Source organism: Phoxinus phoxinus (genome assembly GCF_949152265.1).
Source record: "Phoxinus phoxinus genome assembly, chromosome: 1".
NCBI lineage: Eukaryota > Metazoa > Chordata > Actinopteri > Cypriniformes > Leuciscidae > Phoxinus > Phoxinus phoxinus.
In genome coordinates, this window is record NC_136876.1 from 8,800,094 (window position 1) to 8,812,599 (window position 12,506).

The window sequence follows — 12,506 nt, forward strand, 5'->3', positions numbered from 1 at the left end:
ATATGTGGACAACGGTAGCTTAGTATAAAGTAATGTATATGTCCAAAAAACGGGTAATGTCATATTTTGAAGTAGTGCTATCATATCGTAATAATCTGTTTGGTTGTAAAATGTATTACCTGAATGAAATTAAATCGAATATCGTCCTGTGGAACGATATTTCACAGGATATATCGTCCTCAGCATACGAAGATGTTCAACTAATAGAGATCTTCATCGCTGGCAAAAATGATGCATTTGCAGATTTGCTTTCACTTGACTGTAGCCTACTGTAGGTCCACAGCCACTTCATCCAACGCTCTTGATGTTCTTAAATCTTCCTGTTACGACTCCGAGACGAGTGTGAATTGAAAGCGCTTCAGACGATTCAGTGCGTGCAGGGAACTGAACAGATCATACTGATTCGCGACAAATAAAAATCGCTTGTTAATACCACTAACAAGGCTCAAAATATCCCCACACTAACACGGTAGCATAATGAGGGTCCCTACATGCAAACCGAAGCATTGAGAACTTTGACAGTGTCCAGACAGTTTAATAAGAAGATATTTTATACATACAGTCAACTTCACGTATACAAGCAGAATCCATCTGTGAAAAACAGACTCTATCAGTCGATCTACGAACCGCCGATCCAAGTGCGCTGAACTGTGTAGAATCTCATATGGTCCAGCGCATTTGGATCGGTGGTTATTGTGTTTATTGTTTATTCCTACCCGTTTTGTATTTTGTTTAGTTATGCCTGTATGTAGAAAGTACTACAGTCATCTAGTGGCTATATATATATATATATATATATATTTCATGTAATTGTTTTTTTGTTTTGTTTTTACAACATATTTGACCAGATGTGACCAAAGTAATGTCAAATTGTGAGGGTTTTAGCTGTTTCAACTTACCGGCATGAACACTTTTATGAGCCTTCATTTTTGGTGCATGTTTTGTTCAATTATTTTTTCTAAATGTTGTGCTTTCAGGCACTGCCTCTTGCTGCCAACTGCGGTGAAGATGAAAGTGAAGTCCGACCAGGTTCAAGCTGTGCAAATCTTGAGGTCAGGGCAGGGCACAACCCGTTCTGTGACACCGGTCAGTAGGGCTGTGCAATATGACCAAAATGTCATATCCCATTTCATATCCCGATAACGATACATATCCCGATATAGATTTTTTTTTTGTAAATTAATCAAATATCATGAGTTACCGTTGGAATTTATGTAACTCATGAAATTTATTTGCATCATAAAGGTTTAAGGAATAAAAAATAAGTTAAAGCTATAGTTTAACTGCTTAATTGATGATTTAAATGATTTAAATGCAATTAGCTGAGATTGGCCAATAATATCGGATGGCCAATTAATTGGTTGGGATCGCCATATACCGTCATATCGCACAGCCCTACCGGTCAGTTATACATTTCATAGTTTACTGTCATTGTATGTAGACACATGCTCTCAGGAATGTGTTTTCTTTGTAATTTTGTAGCTCATGTCTTCATCTGGTCGATTTCTGCTTACGTCTGAGCTGCAACCAAGTGACATGGAGCAGCAGTTTAGTTGTGCTTTATCATCTGAAGGCAGTGTTTCTGGAGTTGATTCGGGAATTCCAGATATTCCAGAAGATGATCCATTCAGACAGATAGATCTCTTATATTATACTCAATGTTTGTTAACTGACTGTTACAGGCCATATGGCCACAAAGGCTAGACAATGTAGATGGTTAAGAGGCATGTATTCATCTCAAACATTAAGTATCAAGGAAGATGAAGCATGATAATTTATTAATGTGAATCATTCAAACCAGCACTTTTATTTAAAAAAAGGACATGCAATTACTACTATAACCAATAGATGGCGGCAGAGGAGGAGTTATTAGCTTATGAGCCATTTCCACTCCCTATTATTAGGAAAAAATGAAGAAGTCATTAAGTCTCATGCAAAACAAAGCCTTTTCTTCTAATTGTGCCTGAATTACACACAATATTTATGTTTTCCCTTTAAAAGTGAAGATTTGGCCCCCAGTGCCATCAAATCAGATGAACTGATTGCTCTCAAGTGTTAGTCTGGAGTCCTCTGCTGAAAACACTCTTTATATTATGTCAATAGTTCCTGTTTTCACCTCATTTATTATGCTGAAGTCTTCTGATCTCCTGTAAATGTCCACTTAAAGCTCATTTCATTGGTGTCAACAGACTGAGGTATTTGTTTTTCTTTCCATTATTTAGTTTCGCAAGAATTGACATTACATTATTATTTATATTTTGTTGTCTATTAGTATAAAAACAAACTAAGTAACTGATATATTTTGATTTTGCTCCTCCCACAACAATCACATCATCATATCAGCTCCTCCCACATCAGTCACTTGGTCAGTGAAGCTCCTCCCACATCAGTCACTTGGTCAGTGAAGCTCCTCCCACATCAGTCACTTGGTCAGTGAAGCTCCTCCCACTGTACTTCTCCAATAAATGCTGTAAATCCCCATCAGCTGCAAGTGAAGACGAGCATGAAAGCATCAGGAAGAGCTGAAATCTGCAGAGACTGAGTTTATTAAAGAGGACAGTGAGAACACGAGTGATCCAGAACCCTGCAGAATGAAACACACTGAAGATCCTGAAGAACAAAGAGGTTGGTGTTTATTCTTCATTCATTCATGATGCTGGAGAACATTAATGTTAGAAACATTCAAGCACTTCATCACTTTTAGATAAACAGTTAAACTATAAAAATGGCTACAAAATGTTATTGTTTGTTTGTTTTCAACAAATGGTCATTAAAAAGAGAGGCTTGAGAAACTTTCATCTTGATTGTTAACATCAGGTCAAACTAAATATTATTTTAGCTGATTCATTTTAAATTTTAAAAGCAGTTGCATAAACCACTTGTAAGATTTTCGGTCCCAATGAACAATGACCCAGCGCTGAGGGAGAAAGTTTCTCAACTTTATTGGCACTTTGTCTGAGTATATAAGGATATGAGGGGAGTTGCACAGAGTTCACCAATAAGAGGACATGCCTTCCATCATTTAGGAATACAATATATAGAATAATAAGTCAATATATGGTCAGTTTCTGGCTAGTTTACCCACAAGTACATCGGCAGCCAAGAGGACCTTAGACTGTTATAATGGGGAGAATGGGACCGTTCCCCCTGCTCCCCCATCCTGGCGTAGAGATTCATGATATAGGAAACATTCCTTTACATAATGAGGAACAGATGTTGCCAGTAACTTCTTAGAGAACAAGAGACCCTTCTTTCATATTCTTCATGCTACCATACTAGAATTCCTTCACCGTTATAATGCAGAAGTTTGACCATTAAAAAAGACATGTTGATCTGCTTTATATCAGTTCAGAAATGTTTTCTGAAAACACATGCAATTGCTGTAAAAGAAGCAACTTACTAAACTCAAGGGTCAAGAGCCCAACTAAAGCAAACCATGATCATGATCAATGATGAATAAATCATCAACATCTAAACCTCTGTTCATTCTCACAATAACTTCTGTAGACGTCTGACAGAAATAAAGCCAGTCTGGTTAGTAATAAGTGAAGATGGTGTAACGAATGGGCTAGAATCATGAGTCTATTTCTCCCTGCACAAACTGCACATTCCTTCTTACCTTTACACTCTGAACTCTGATATGATGTAAATCAAGACTCTCGACAATCTAAAGCACCGACATGGCTCCGACATGGCTGGGTTTAGATTGCTTTCTGACACTTACGACCCCATTGAGCCTCTCCAGAGACTAAGAAGACCTCCTTTTTCCAACAAAAAAGGAAACAAAAACCTTGAAAAAATTATATACGACCCCGCCAAATCACAGAGATGCCGATTCGCACGGGACTAATGGTGCGTTCACACCGGACGCGAATAGAGCGTCAGGCGCGAGTGATTTCAATGTTAAGTCAATGCAAAGACGCGTTATGCGCGTAAAAAATCCTGTGGCGCAAATGAGGTGTAGAGTCTGGCGCGGTAGACGCGAATGGTGCGAATTGACGAATGAATGAATGTTACGAGCAAATTATTTTATAGTGACGCCAATTCGCGTCTGCCGCCGAGTTGAAAATTCTGAACTTCTGCGTCAATTTCATGCCGCGTTAACCAATCAGGAGCCTGCTTGCTTCACGTGACATAAAGTGACATAGGATTATGATCGCTCCGATGCGGGACAGCAGGTCATCAAACTGGGCGTGGGACAGGCGGAAGTACCGCTGAAAGCGACCGTCATCCAGGCGCAGCTCCTGGAGCAAATGGTGAAAAACTCGCCAAACTGGAACCAAAGGGGTCTGGTGGACCCAAATACGGCGACGATGATCCCTACGCCACCGTTCTGCTCTCCAGAGCAAATACAGAGCGTGACTCTCTCGATAAATGATCTATCAACATCACACATCTTGTAAAAAGATGGCCACCAACGGGTTTCGAAACTTTTGAAACTTTCGTCACTCTCTTGACGCGCGACTGGACACAAAGTGGTCAAGCGTATAACTAGACGCGGCAGGCGCAAATTTGACGCGCTATTCGCGTCCAGTGTGAACGCACAGTTATATTATCATGGGACCTCTGTGTTCAGCGAAATATGGACGTCATTTGCGGGGGAATTTTTACTTTACAAATTACAGACATGGCCGATTCGCACGGCATTAAGATCACAGACAACCTCCGCAATTATTACAAATGACTAGAGGTCACCAGGTAATACTAATCCAGAAGTTCGTTGAAAAGTTTGTAGGCTTCTAGGCTTCTGGTGTGAAGCGAGAAGAGGTTTTTGAATGTCGTATGACGTTGTGTCGTTCCTCTTATACTGAGGGGTGGGGTAGCCCCTCCCAGACACTACGTCACGTCTGCCAGCCAATTGGGGCAGGCGTAATGTAATAGGGCTTCTGAGGAATACGCGGAAGGGGCGTATCCCATAGTGAGACACCGAAACGTATGCTTGAAAGAGAAACCCCATTGCGAGCAGGAACTGGCGAGCCGTAGAATTTGATCTACACTGTAAAAATTAAAACATATATTTTATTTATATCTAATTAATAAAAATGAGGCAACAGATTACAAGCAATATTATTAATTCAATTTAACAAATTAGAATTGAGTAATAATTAATCAAATGAATTCCTTAAATGTTAACCATTTAAAATTAGTAAAACTTAAAAAATATATGTTATTGCCAACATTGAAGACACCTGATGTTAACAAGCAGAATCACTGAAGGAGAAAACCATAATTAAAGTCTCCATTATGGAGATGAGTGTGTGTTTTAGTTGGGCTCTTGACCCTTAAATTATTAACTTTAAGTTTTGTTTGGCTGCTGTACATGAGTTATAACAGCAGATGAACAAATAAAAAATGGTGATCTGATGGTGTTGGTTGTGTTTTAACATAATCATTATTTCACTATCATTTGACCTGAATCACTGAACTCATATAGAGTACAATTCATGAGTTAGGTTAGCCTACATGTGAAATACACTAGGGCTGCAGTATAGATTCTTTTAGTAATCGAGTATTCTACTGATTATTCCATCGATTAATCGAGTAATCGGATAAAAATATATCCAAGTGAACAACAGCTTTTAAAATGAAGGTAACACTTTACAATATGGTTCATTAGTTACCTTAGTTAACATATTAAGAATGAACAATACTTCTACAGCATTTATTAATCCTAGTTAATATTCATTTCAACATTTACTGATACATTAATCAAAGGTTGTATTTGTTAACATTAATGTACTGTGAACTAACATGAACAAACAATGAAACTAACATTAACAATACAGTTACAAATGTATTGTTCATTGTTAGTTCATGTTGGTTAATACATTAACTGTTAACTAATGAACCTTATTGTAAAGTGTTACCTAAATATATAATAACATTAACAAGCAATAATTATTTGTTTAAATTAAGTATCAAATTAATCATATGGGGGTTTTTTTAACAACGCTGTTAAAATACACCATGTAAAATAAATGATATAAACTAATATAAACATAACTGTACAACATGTAGGCTACATTACGTAAAAACAAATGCCTCACTGGCACAAATGCCTCAAAAACAAATGGTCACACTACTAAGGCATGATCAAATCCTTGTTTAATATTGGCCAAACTAAATTTAATTCAAATGTCAACTTAATCTTTAATATTTGGTCTCTTCTGTACGATATGCAACAGATGCTGTAATTTCTTGAAAAATAGCATGTGCAGTGCACGTCAAAACATGCAAACTCAGTGCAAGGGTTAAACTTTTATTTTAAAATCGCGATGGACAACAATTAGCATATATTTCAGAAAGATATTTATGTATTCTCCTGTGTTAGCGTTTATTTATAAATTAGTTGCGTTACGAATCTTGTGAAGTGGCGCACACTGCGAGCAGATGACTGTTATAAGCCACACAAACTCACAGCACGCAGAGATGGAGTTGGAGAAACCCGAGACGCCGACACTCATATAAATGATGACAGTGCAACTGAAACACGCGTTCGAGGTTTTGCGTTCCCAAATGCACATTATTGGAAACCTAAACTAACAGCATATGCAGAGAGTGAGTGTGTGTGTGTGTGTGTGTGTGTGTGTGTGTGTGTGTGTGTGTGTGTGTGTGTGTGTGTGTGTGTGTGTGTGTGTGTGTGTGTGTGTGGAGCTGAGGTACTTTTAACACAATCTGCACGCATTAAAGCGTCATGCTTCTCGGTGGGGAAAAAAAACCGCCCAGCGCATATTTTTTTAAATATTTTTTTGCACATATCACAGCCTTATTGATTTCATGATAGCACTATGCCATATTGTGATTGTAAATGTTTTTAAATAGATCGCGTAGCCTTAGAAAACGATGTAATAATGCGGTTCATGGATTCTCGTCTGTGGTATGCGCCACTTCCGGTATTTTGCCGGTTACTCGAAACGGGTAAATTGCAATCGAGGATTTTTTTTAATCGAATACTCGACTTTAATCGAGGAATCGTTGCAGCCCTAAAATACACAAGCCTAATGCGATATGTTCATCATTTTTCTGTAGCTATTTTATTTTCTGAGTCTGCATTCTTCTTGACTGAGAGAGACTGATTCTGATTGAAGGTCGTCAGTGTCCTGTCATCAGTGCACCAGAACACTACGCAGTAGTCGGCGAAGTGCAGACCGCGCCAGCTACACTTAGAAGTGTCATTTATTATAAAAACAGACTCTGTAATTTTCAATCACATCATCAGTGAAGCTCCTCCCACTGTATTCGCATCATCAGTGAAGCTCCTCCCACTGCTATCACATCATTAGTGAAGCTCCTCCCACTGCAATCACATCATCAGTGAAGCTCATCCCACTGCAATCACATCATCAGTGAAGCTCCTCCCACTGCAATCACATCATCAATGAAGCTCCTCCCACTGCAATCACATCATCAGTGAAGCTCCTCCCACTGCAATCACATCATCAGTGAAGCTCCTCCCACAGTAATTCAGCAATAAATGCTGTAAATCCCCATCAGCTGCAAGTGAAGACGAGCAGGAAAGCATCAGGAAGAGCTGAAATCTGCAGAGACTGAGTTTATTAAAGAGGACAGTGAGAACACGAGTGATCCAGAACCCTGCAGAATGAAACACACTGAAGATCCTGAAGAACAAAGAGGTTGGTGTTTATTCCTCATTCATTCATGATGCTGGAGAACATTCATGTTAGAAACATTCAAGCACTTCATCACTTTTAGATGAACAGTTCAACTGTGAAATGGCTACAAAAGTTTTTTTGTTTTTTTTAAACAAATGGTCAGTAAAGGGAGGTTTCGTATTGATTGTTAACATCAGGTCAAACTCAATTTAAATATTTTACATTTATTTTATATATGGTTTACAATTTGTAACAATTTTACCAGCATTTTGACCTGAATTGTGTGCGTATTTTTACTATAACAAATAATAATAATAATTCCAAAATGTACAAATTTACAATCTACTCCGCTTTACTGCAAACATTTGTGTTTGTTCTTGCAGAGAATTTTTATCTTGTGTTTCTTGTGTCACACATGCGTGTGAAGTCAACTGAAGGAGAACTTTAGTGTGAACGGCCCTTAATAATTAAAACGTTTTTTTTTGTTTTTAACATAACTATATATCAATATAAAAGTTGGTGTCAATATAACAACTGGAAGATCAGTGTACCTCATTCATGGAAAGTGTCAGGGACGTTTAATTAATTTATAAAAATACATAAATTGTTGTAATATTTTATAGCAGTTGTCTGTTACATCTGGGATAATTTTTATCTCCATTCACTCCATATTTCTCTCTTCTGATTATTTAGAAAATTTTAAAATGAGTTTTTCTTTCATGTTAGACCCGATTGAAGAGAGCGAGGAGAGTGAAGAACTGAGAGAAGTGAAGGGAGAGAGTGAAGAACTGAGAGAAGTGAAGGAGGAGAGTGAAGAACTGAGTGAAGTGAAGGAAGAGAGTGAAGAAGTGAGAGAAGTGGAGGAGGAGAGTGAAGAACTGAGAGAAGTGAAGGAGGAGAGTGAAGAACTGAGAGAAGTGAAGGAGGAGAGTGAAAAACTGAGAGAAGTGAAGGAAGAGAGTGAAGAACTGAGAGAAGTGGAGGAGGAGAGTGAAGAACTGAGAGAAGTGAAGGAGGAGAGTGAAGAACTGAGAGAAGTGAAGGAGGAGAGTGAAGAACTGAGTGAAGTGAAGGAAGAGAGTGAAGAAGTGAGAGAAGTGGAGGAGGAACATCATGTCAAACCTGCAGAAAAACGAGTCGATCAAAGACTAAAAATACATTTTTAAAGAAAAGAAAAGAAAAGACAAGAAATCTTTCACCTGCACTCAGTGTGGAAAGAGTTACACTACCAAACAAAGTCTTGAGCGTCACATGAGAGTTCACACTGGAGAGAAGCCGTTCACATGCTATCAATGTGGGAATGGTTTCAGTCAATTAGCATCCCTTAATGTTCACATGAGGATCCATACTGGAGTGAAGCCGTTCACATGTGATCAGTGCGGGAAAACATTTCTTAGGGCATCACACCTGAAGATACACCTGACAGTTCATACGAAGGAGAAGCCACATTCATGTTCTGTGTGTGGAAAGAGTTTTTCACAGCTACAATCTTTATATACAAATCAGAAAACTCATGCTGGTGTGAGAGAGTACATGTGCTTTGAGTGTGAGAAGACTTTTATTACAGCGAACAGTTTAAAAATACACCAGAGAATTCACACTGGAGAAAAACCTTACAAGTGTTCACACTGTGACAAGAGATTCAATCAGTCAGCTAACCTGAAAACACATGAGAGGATCCACAGCAGAGAGAAGCCGCACACGTGTGATCAGTGTGAAAAGAGTTTCTCTTTTAAAACTCACCTGAAGCGACACATGAAGATCCATGCAGTGGAGAAACCACATCACCGCAGTCTGAGATCACAGTAAGTAGTTAATCTTTATGTGCTGAGAAACAAAAGCTGCTTTTCCACCTTCGGAAAAGGTTCCAGTTGTGTTTCCACTTGAGGCTGGTACGGCACGGCACAATTACAAACCGTTCTCGGCCCTGAACTCTCAGCAAACCGTGCCGAACCGTGATCGTAGATTGTGTGTACTAGTGGTGGAAATTTTTATTCTTTCCAGAGAATTGTTAATTTACAGTTCATTCACTAAAATTATTCGTTCATTGCTTCGTTCAGTGACATTTTCTTTCTATTACATAAACAGGTGAAAAAGAGTGTCTTAAGGCCCTTGCATAGTGAGTCCAAAATTCACGTCCGTAATTTCCACACGTTAAAAAATAAATACGACCTCACGTTATGTCAATCACGCTTGCACACTGCCCCCGAAACTTTTGTCCGTCTTAAAGGTAGGGCAGGGATAGGCAACTTCGGTCCTGGAGGGCCACTGTCCTGCAGAGTTTAGCTCCAACCCTAATTAAACCTGAACAAGGCAATCAATGTTTTCAGGATTACTAGATAGATACAGGTGAGTTGATATCAGGGCTGAAGCTAAACTCTGCAGGACAGTGGCCCTCCAGGACCGAAGTTGCCTATCCCTGAGGTAGGGTATGGGATTTGCAAAACGGCCGGCAGATTTTGAAAATACACAACTCAAATGGTCCTACCTTCTTTCCTCCAACGCTGGCCCTGACTCCACCCATTCGAAGAACATGGATGAGCGAAAACTCAGATGTACCGGCGCGACTTGCACTTACTTTGAGTGTGACTGGGTCACGAGCTTTGAGTATGCGCACGAAGGGGTCACACTAGGGATGGGCGATATGGCCTAAAATCCATATTGCGATATACATTGCAGCCTCTTGCGATAACGATATATATCACGATATATAAATTATAATAAAACCATTTCAGAACAGGTTACACAGACCCTAAGGAAAGCCAAACAATTTTTTAAATTAAGAAAGAAAGAAACGGTGCATGTAGTTTTGAGAACATTTATTGTGCAAAACTGAAATTATATAACATAATGTTGCAGATAAATAAAATGCAAGGACACTAGCTGCAGAGACTTTGTTTAAATATTAATGTTTGTTTAAATAAACTAATGTTTAAATATTATGGCTAGCAGCTTATAAAAACCCCAAATTCAAAATTAGAATATTGTGAAAAGGTTTTCATAAAGCTGTAAGCCTTAATCATCAAAATTATAACAAATAAAGCCTTGTAATATCTCAATTTGCATGTAATGAGTCTATATAATATATTAGTTTCACCTTTTATATTTTGCATGTGTCACGGGGTGACAAAAACCTGAACGGGACCCAGAACTGGTGAATGCACTGTGAATTTGTTGCCATGGCAGCGAGGCCAATTGCCTGAGTGACAGCAGGTGTGGGGCAATCACAGGGAACGCTGTGAGAGGGACACATATTCAGATGGGGCTTTAAAAGCAGAGAGAAAACAGACTGTGGGGTGGTTCTCCTCCCGTGTAGTACTGTGTTTGTCAGCGGGTTGTTCTTTTTATTGAGGCTGGGCTGTGGAGGGGTGAAGATCGAAGCTAAGGAAGAGAAAGGAAGGAGTGAAGGATTTGTCAGCGAAGACCTAAGGAATATCGTCAGCAGTGGGAAAGACGCAAGTGATGAGTATTGGATCCTTTGTTTATATGCACTAACACTGAAGTGGTGTTGAGAGTTTGGAAGTGTGTGGCACGAGTGAATTATTACACCGAGTGAATTGTTGATCTGTCTCCAACTTCAGTCCTCTCTTTGCCGAATGTAACAACCGCTGCACCATTCTTCTGCTTTTCCTGGAGCGAAGTCGAGCCCTGGCCAAAGACGAGATTTGACCTGGTGGGAGAAAGACCGGTGGGTGAGTGCTGGCCCTAATGCACGATGTGTGAGTGGAATTGCAGTGCCTAAAGTGACGATTCACCCGGTTTGTGCTGTGAAGTGAAATTGTTGTGTGGAGAAGTAATAGAAGTCTGCCGTGCACTCTTCCCATACAGTCTTCCACCCGCTGTCTCCAAAGGAAGGTTTTGATAAAGCAAGAGCCCAACTCCCTTTGTGAGCAGACCCGGCTCTGTTAATGCTGAGTGCTTCACACATCGCTGAACTGTTAAAATCGTGCTGTGTTTGTTCCAGTGTCCAGCCAAGTGGAGCGTTTCGCTCAAGTGTCCTCCCCGCCTGGTGGTCTCCACACGCCCCTATTGGAAGCCTTGCCCTGTTCAGAAGAAGAGAAGGTATTTTAGTTGAAAGTTATATATACTGTTGAACAGCCAAACCTTACTGTACCATTCCAGTGCCCAACCAAGTGGAACGTTTCACTTCAAGGGTCCTCCCCGTCTGGTGGTCTCCACACGTCCTCCATTGGAAGCATCGGCCCGAAAACGGAAAGAAAGAAGGTACCTCAGCTGAGTGTTCATATACTGTCGAACAGTTAAACCTTGCCATATCGTTCCAGTGACTCGCCCGCCCCCACACTTGCATACCTACCTGGATCCAGTCCGAATGGGGTTCGTATGACCCCGACCCCCGCTTGAGTCCTGTGGAGAAGTACCTACCGAGTGACCTACCTGGACGGCGCGAGGACCTCCTCTGAGCCCCCTTCAACGAGCCCCCGGCCCGCCACGATCGTTCCTCTCCTCCCATCCCAGGAGGTCCAGAGACGCTTGAACTGCCCTGGCGGCAAGAAGAAGTTTTAATTAGGACTTATCCAATTGACCAATTTTAATATAATAAAGTACTGTCATTATTTTTATTCCCTTGTCTGTCTGGTCCTTGACCCGTTCCTCGAGGTGGTTCCCGGTTTCAGGGGTGGGTGCAGTCTGGCTTGGCCCGCCCCGACCTGTGACACATGATATTCTAATTTTTCGCGGTTCACCTGTATACGTCAACTTAAGAAAATGCTTCAAGTATAAAAGTTTGTTTACAGTAGTGCCATGCCATAGACTGTAAAAAGTGCAAAACAGTGCAGAAGGCACTCCAAATGTAGTTTGGCTATTTTTTTTTAAAGGACACAAAAGATGCAAAGAGCAGAAAAACTGATGTCTTCTCAGTTAAAAAGCAACACA

The 12,506-nt window shown here is 40.0% G+C and overlaps 2 protein-coding genes across 2 annotated transcripts in view; both read left to right on the top strand.

Moving 5' to 3' along the window:
- LOC307001012 (uncharacterized protein) overlaps positions 1-12,506 on the top strand; it is a 573,545-nt gene that overhangs the window by 215,356 nt on the left and 345,683 nt on the right. The window lies entirely within an intron of this gene.
- Positions 7,484-11,282, top strand: LOC307009808 (uncharacterized protein; the record flags this gene model as incomplete). Its single annotated transcript, XM_079633901.1, has 5 exons — positions 7,484-7,634; positions 8,340-8,737; positions 8,787-9,418; positions 10,966-11,079; positions 11,195-11,282. Exons 1-5 carry the CDS (start codon positions 7,601-7,603, stop codon positions 11,280-11,282), a joined length of 1,266 nt encoding a protein of 421 aa, XP_079490027.1. The 5' UTR covers positions 7,484-7,600.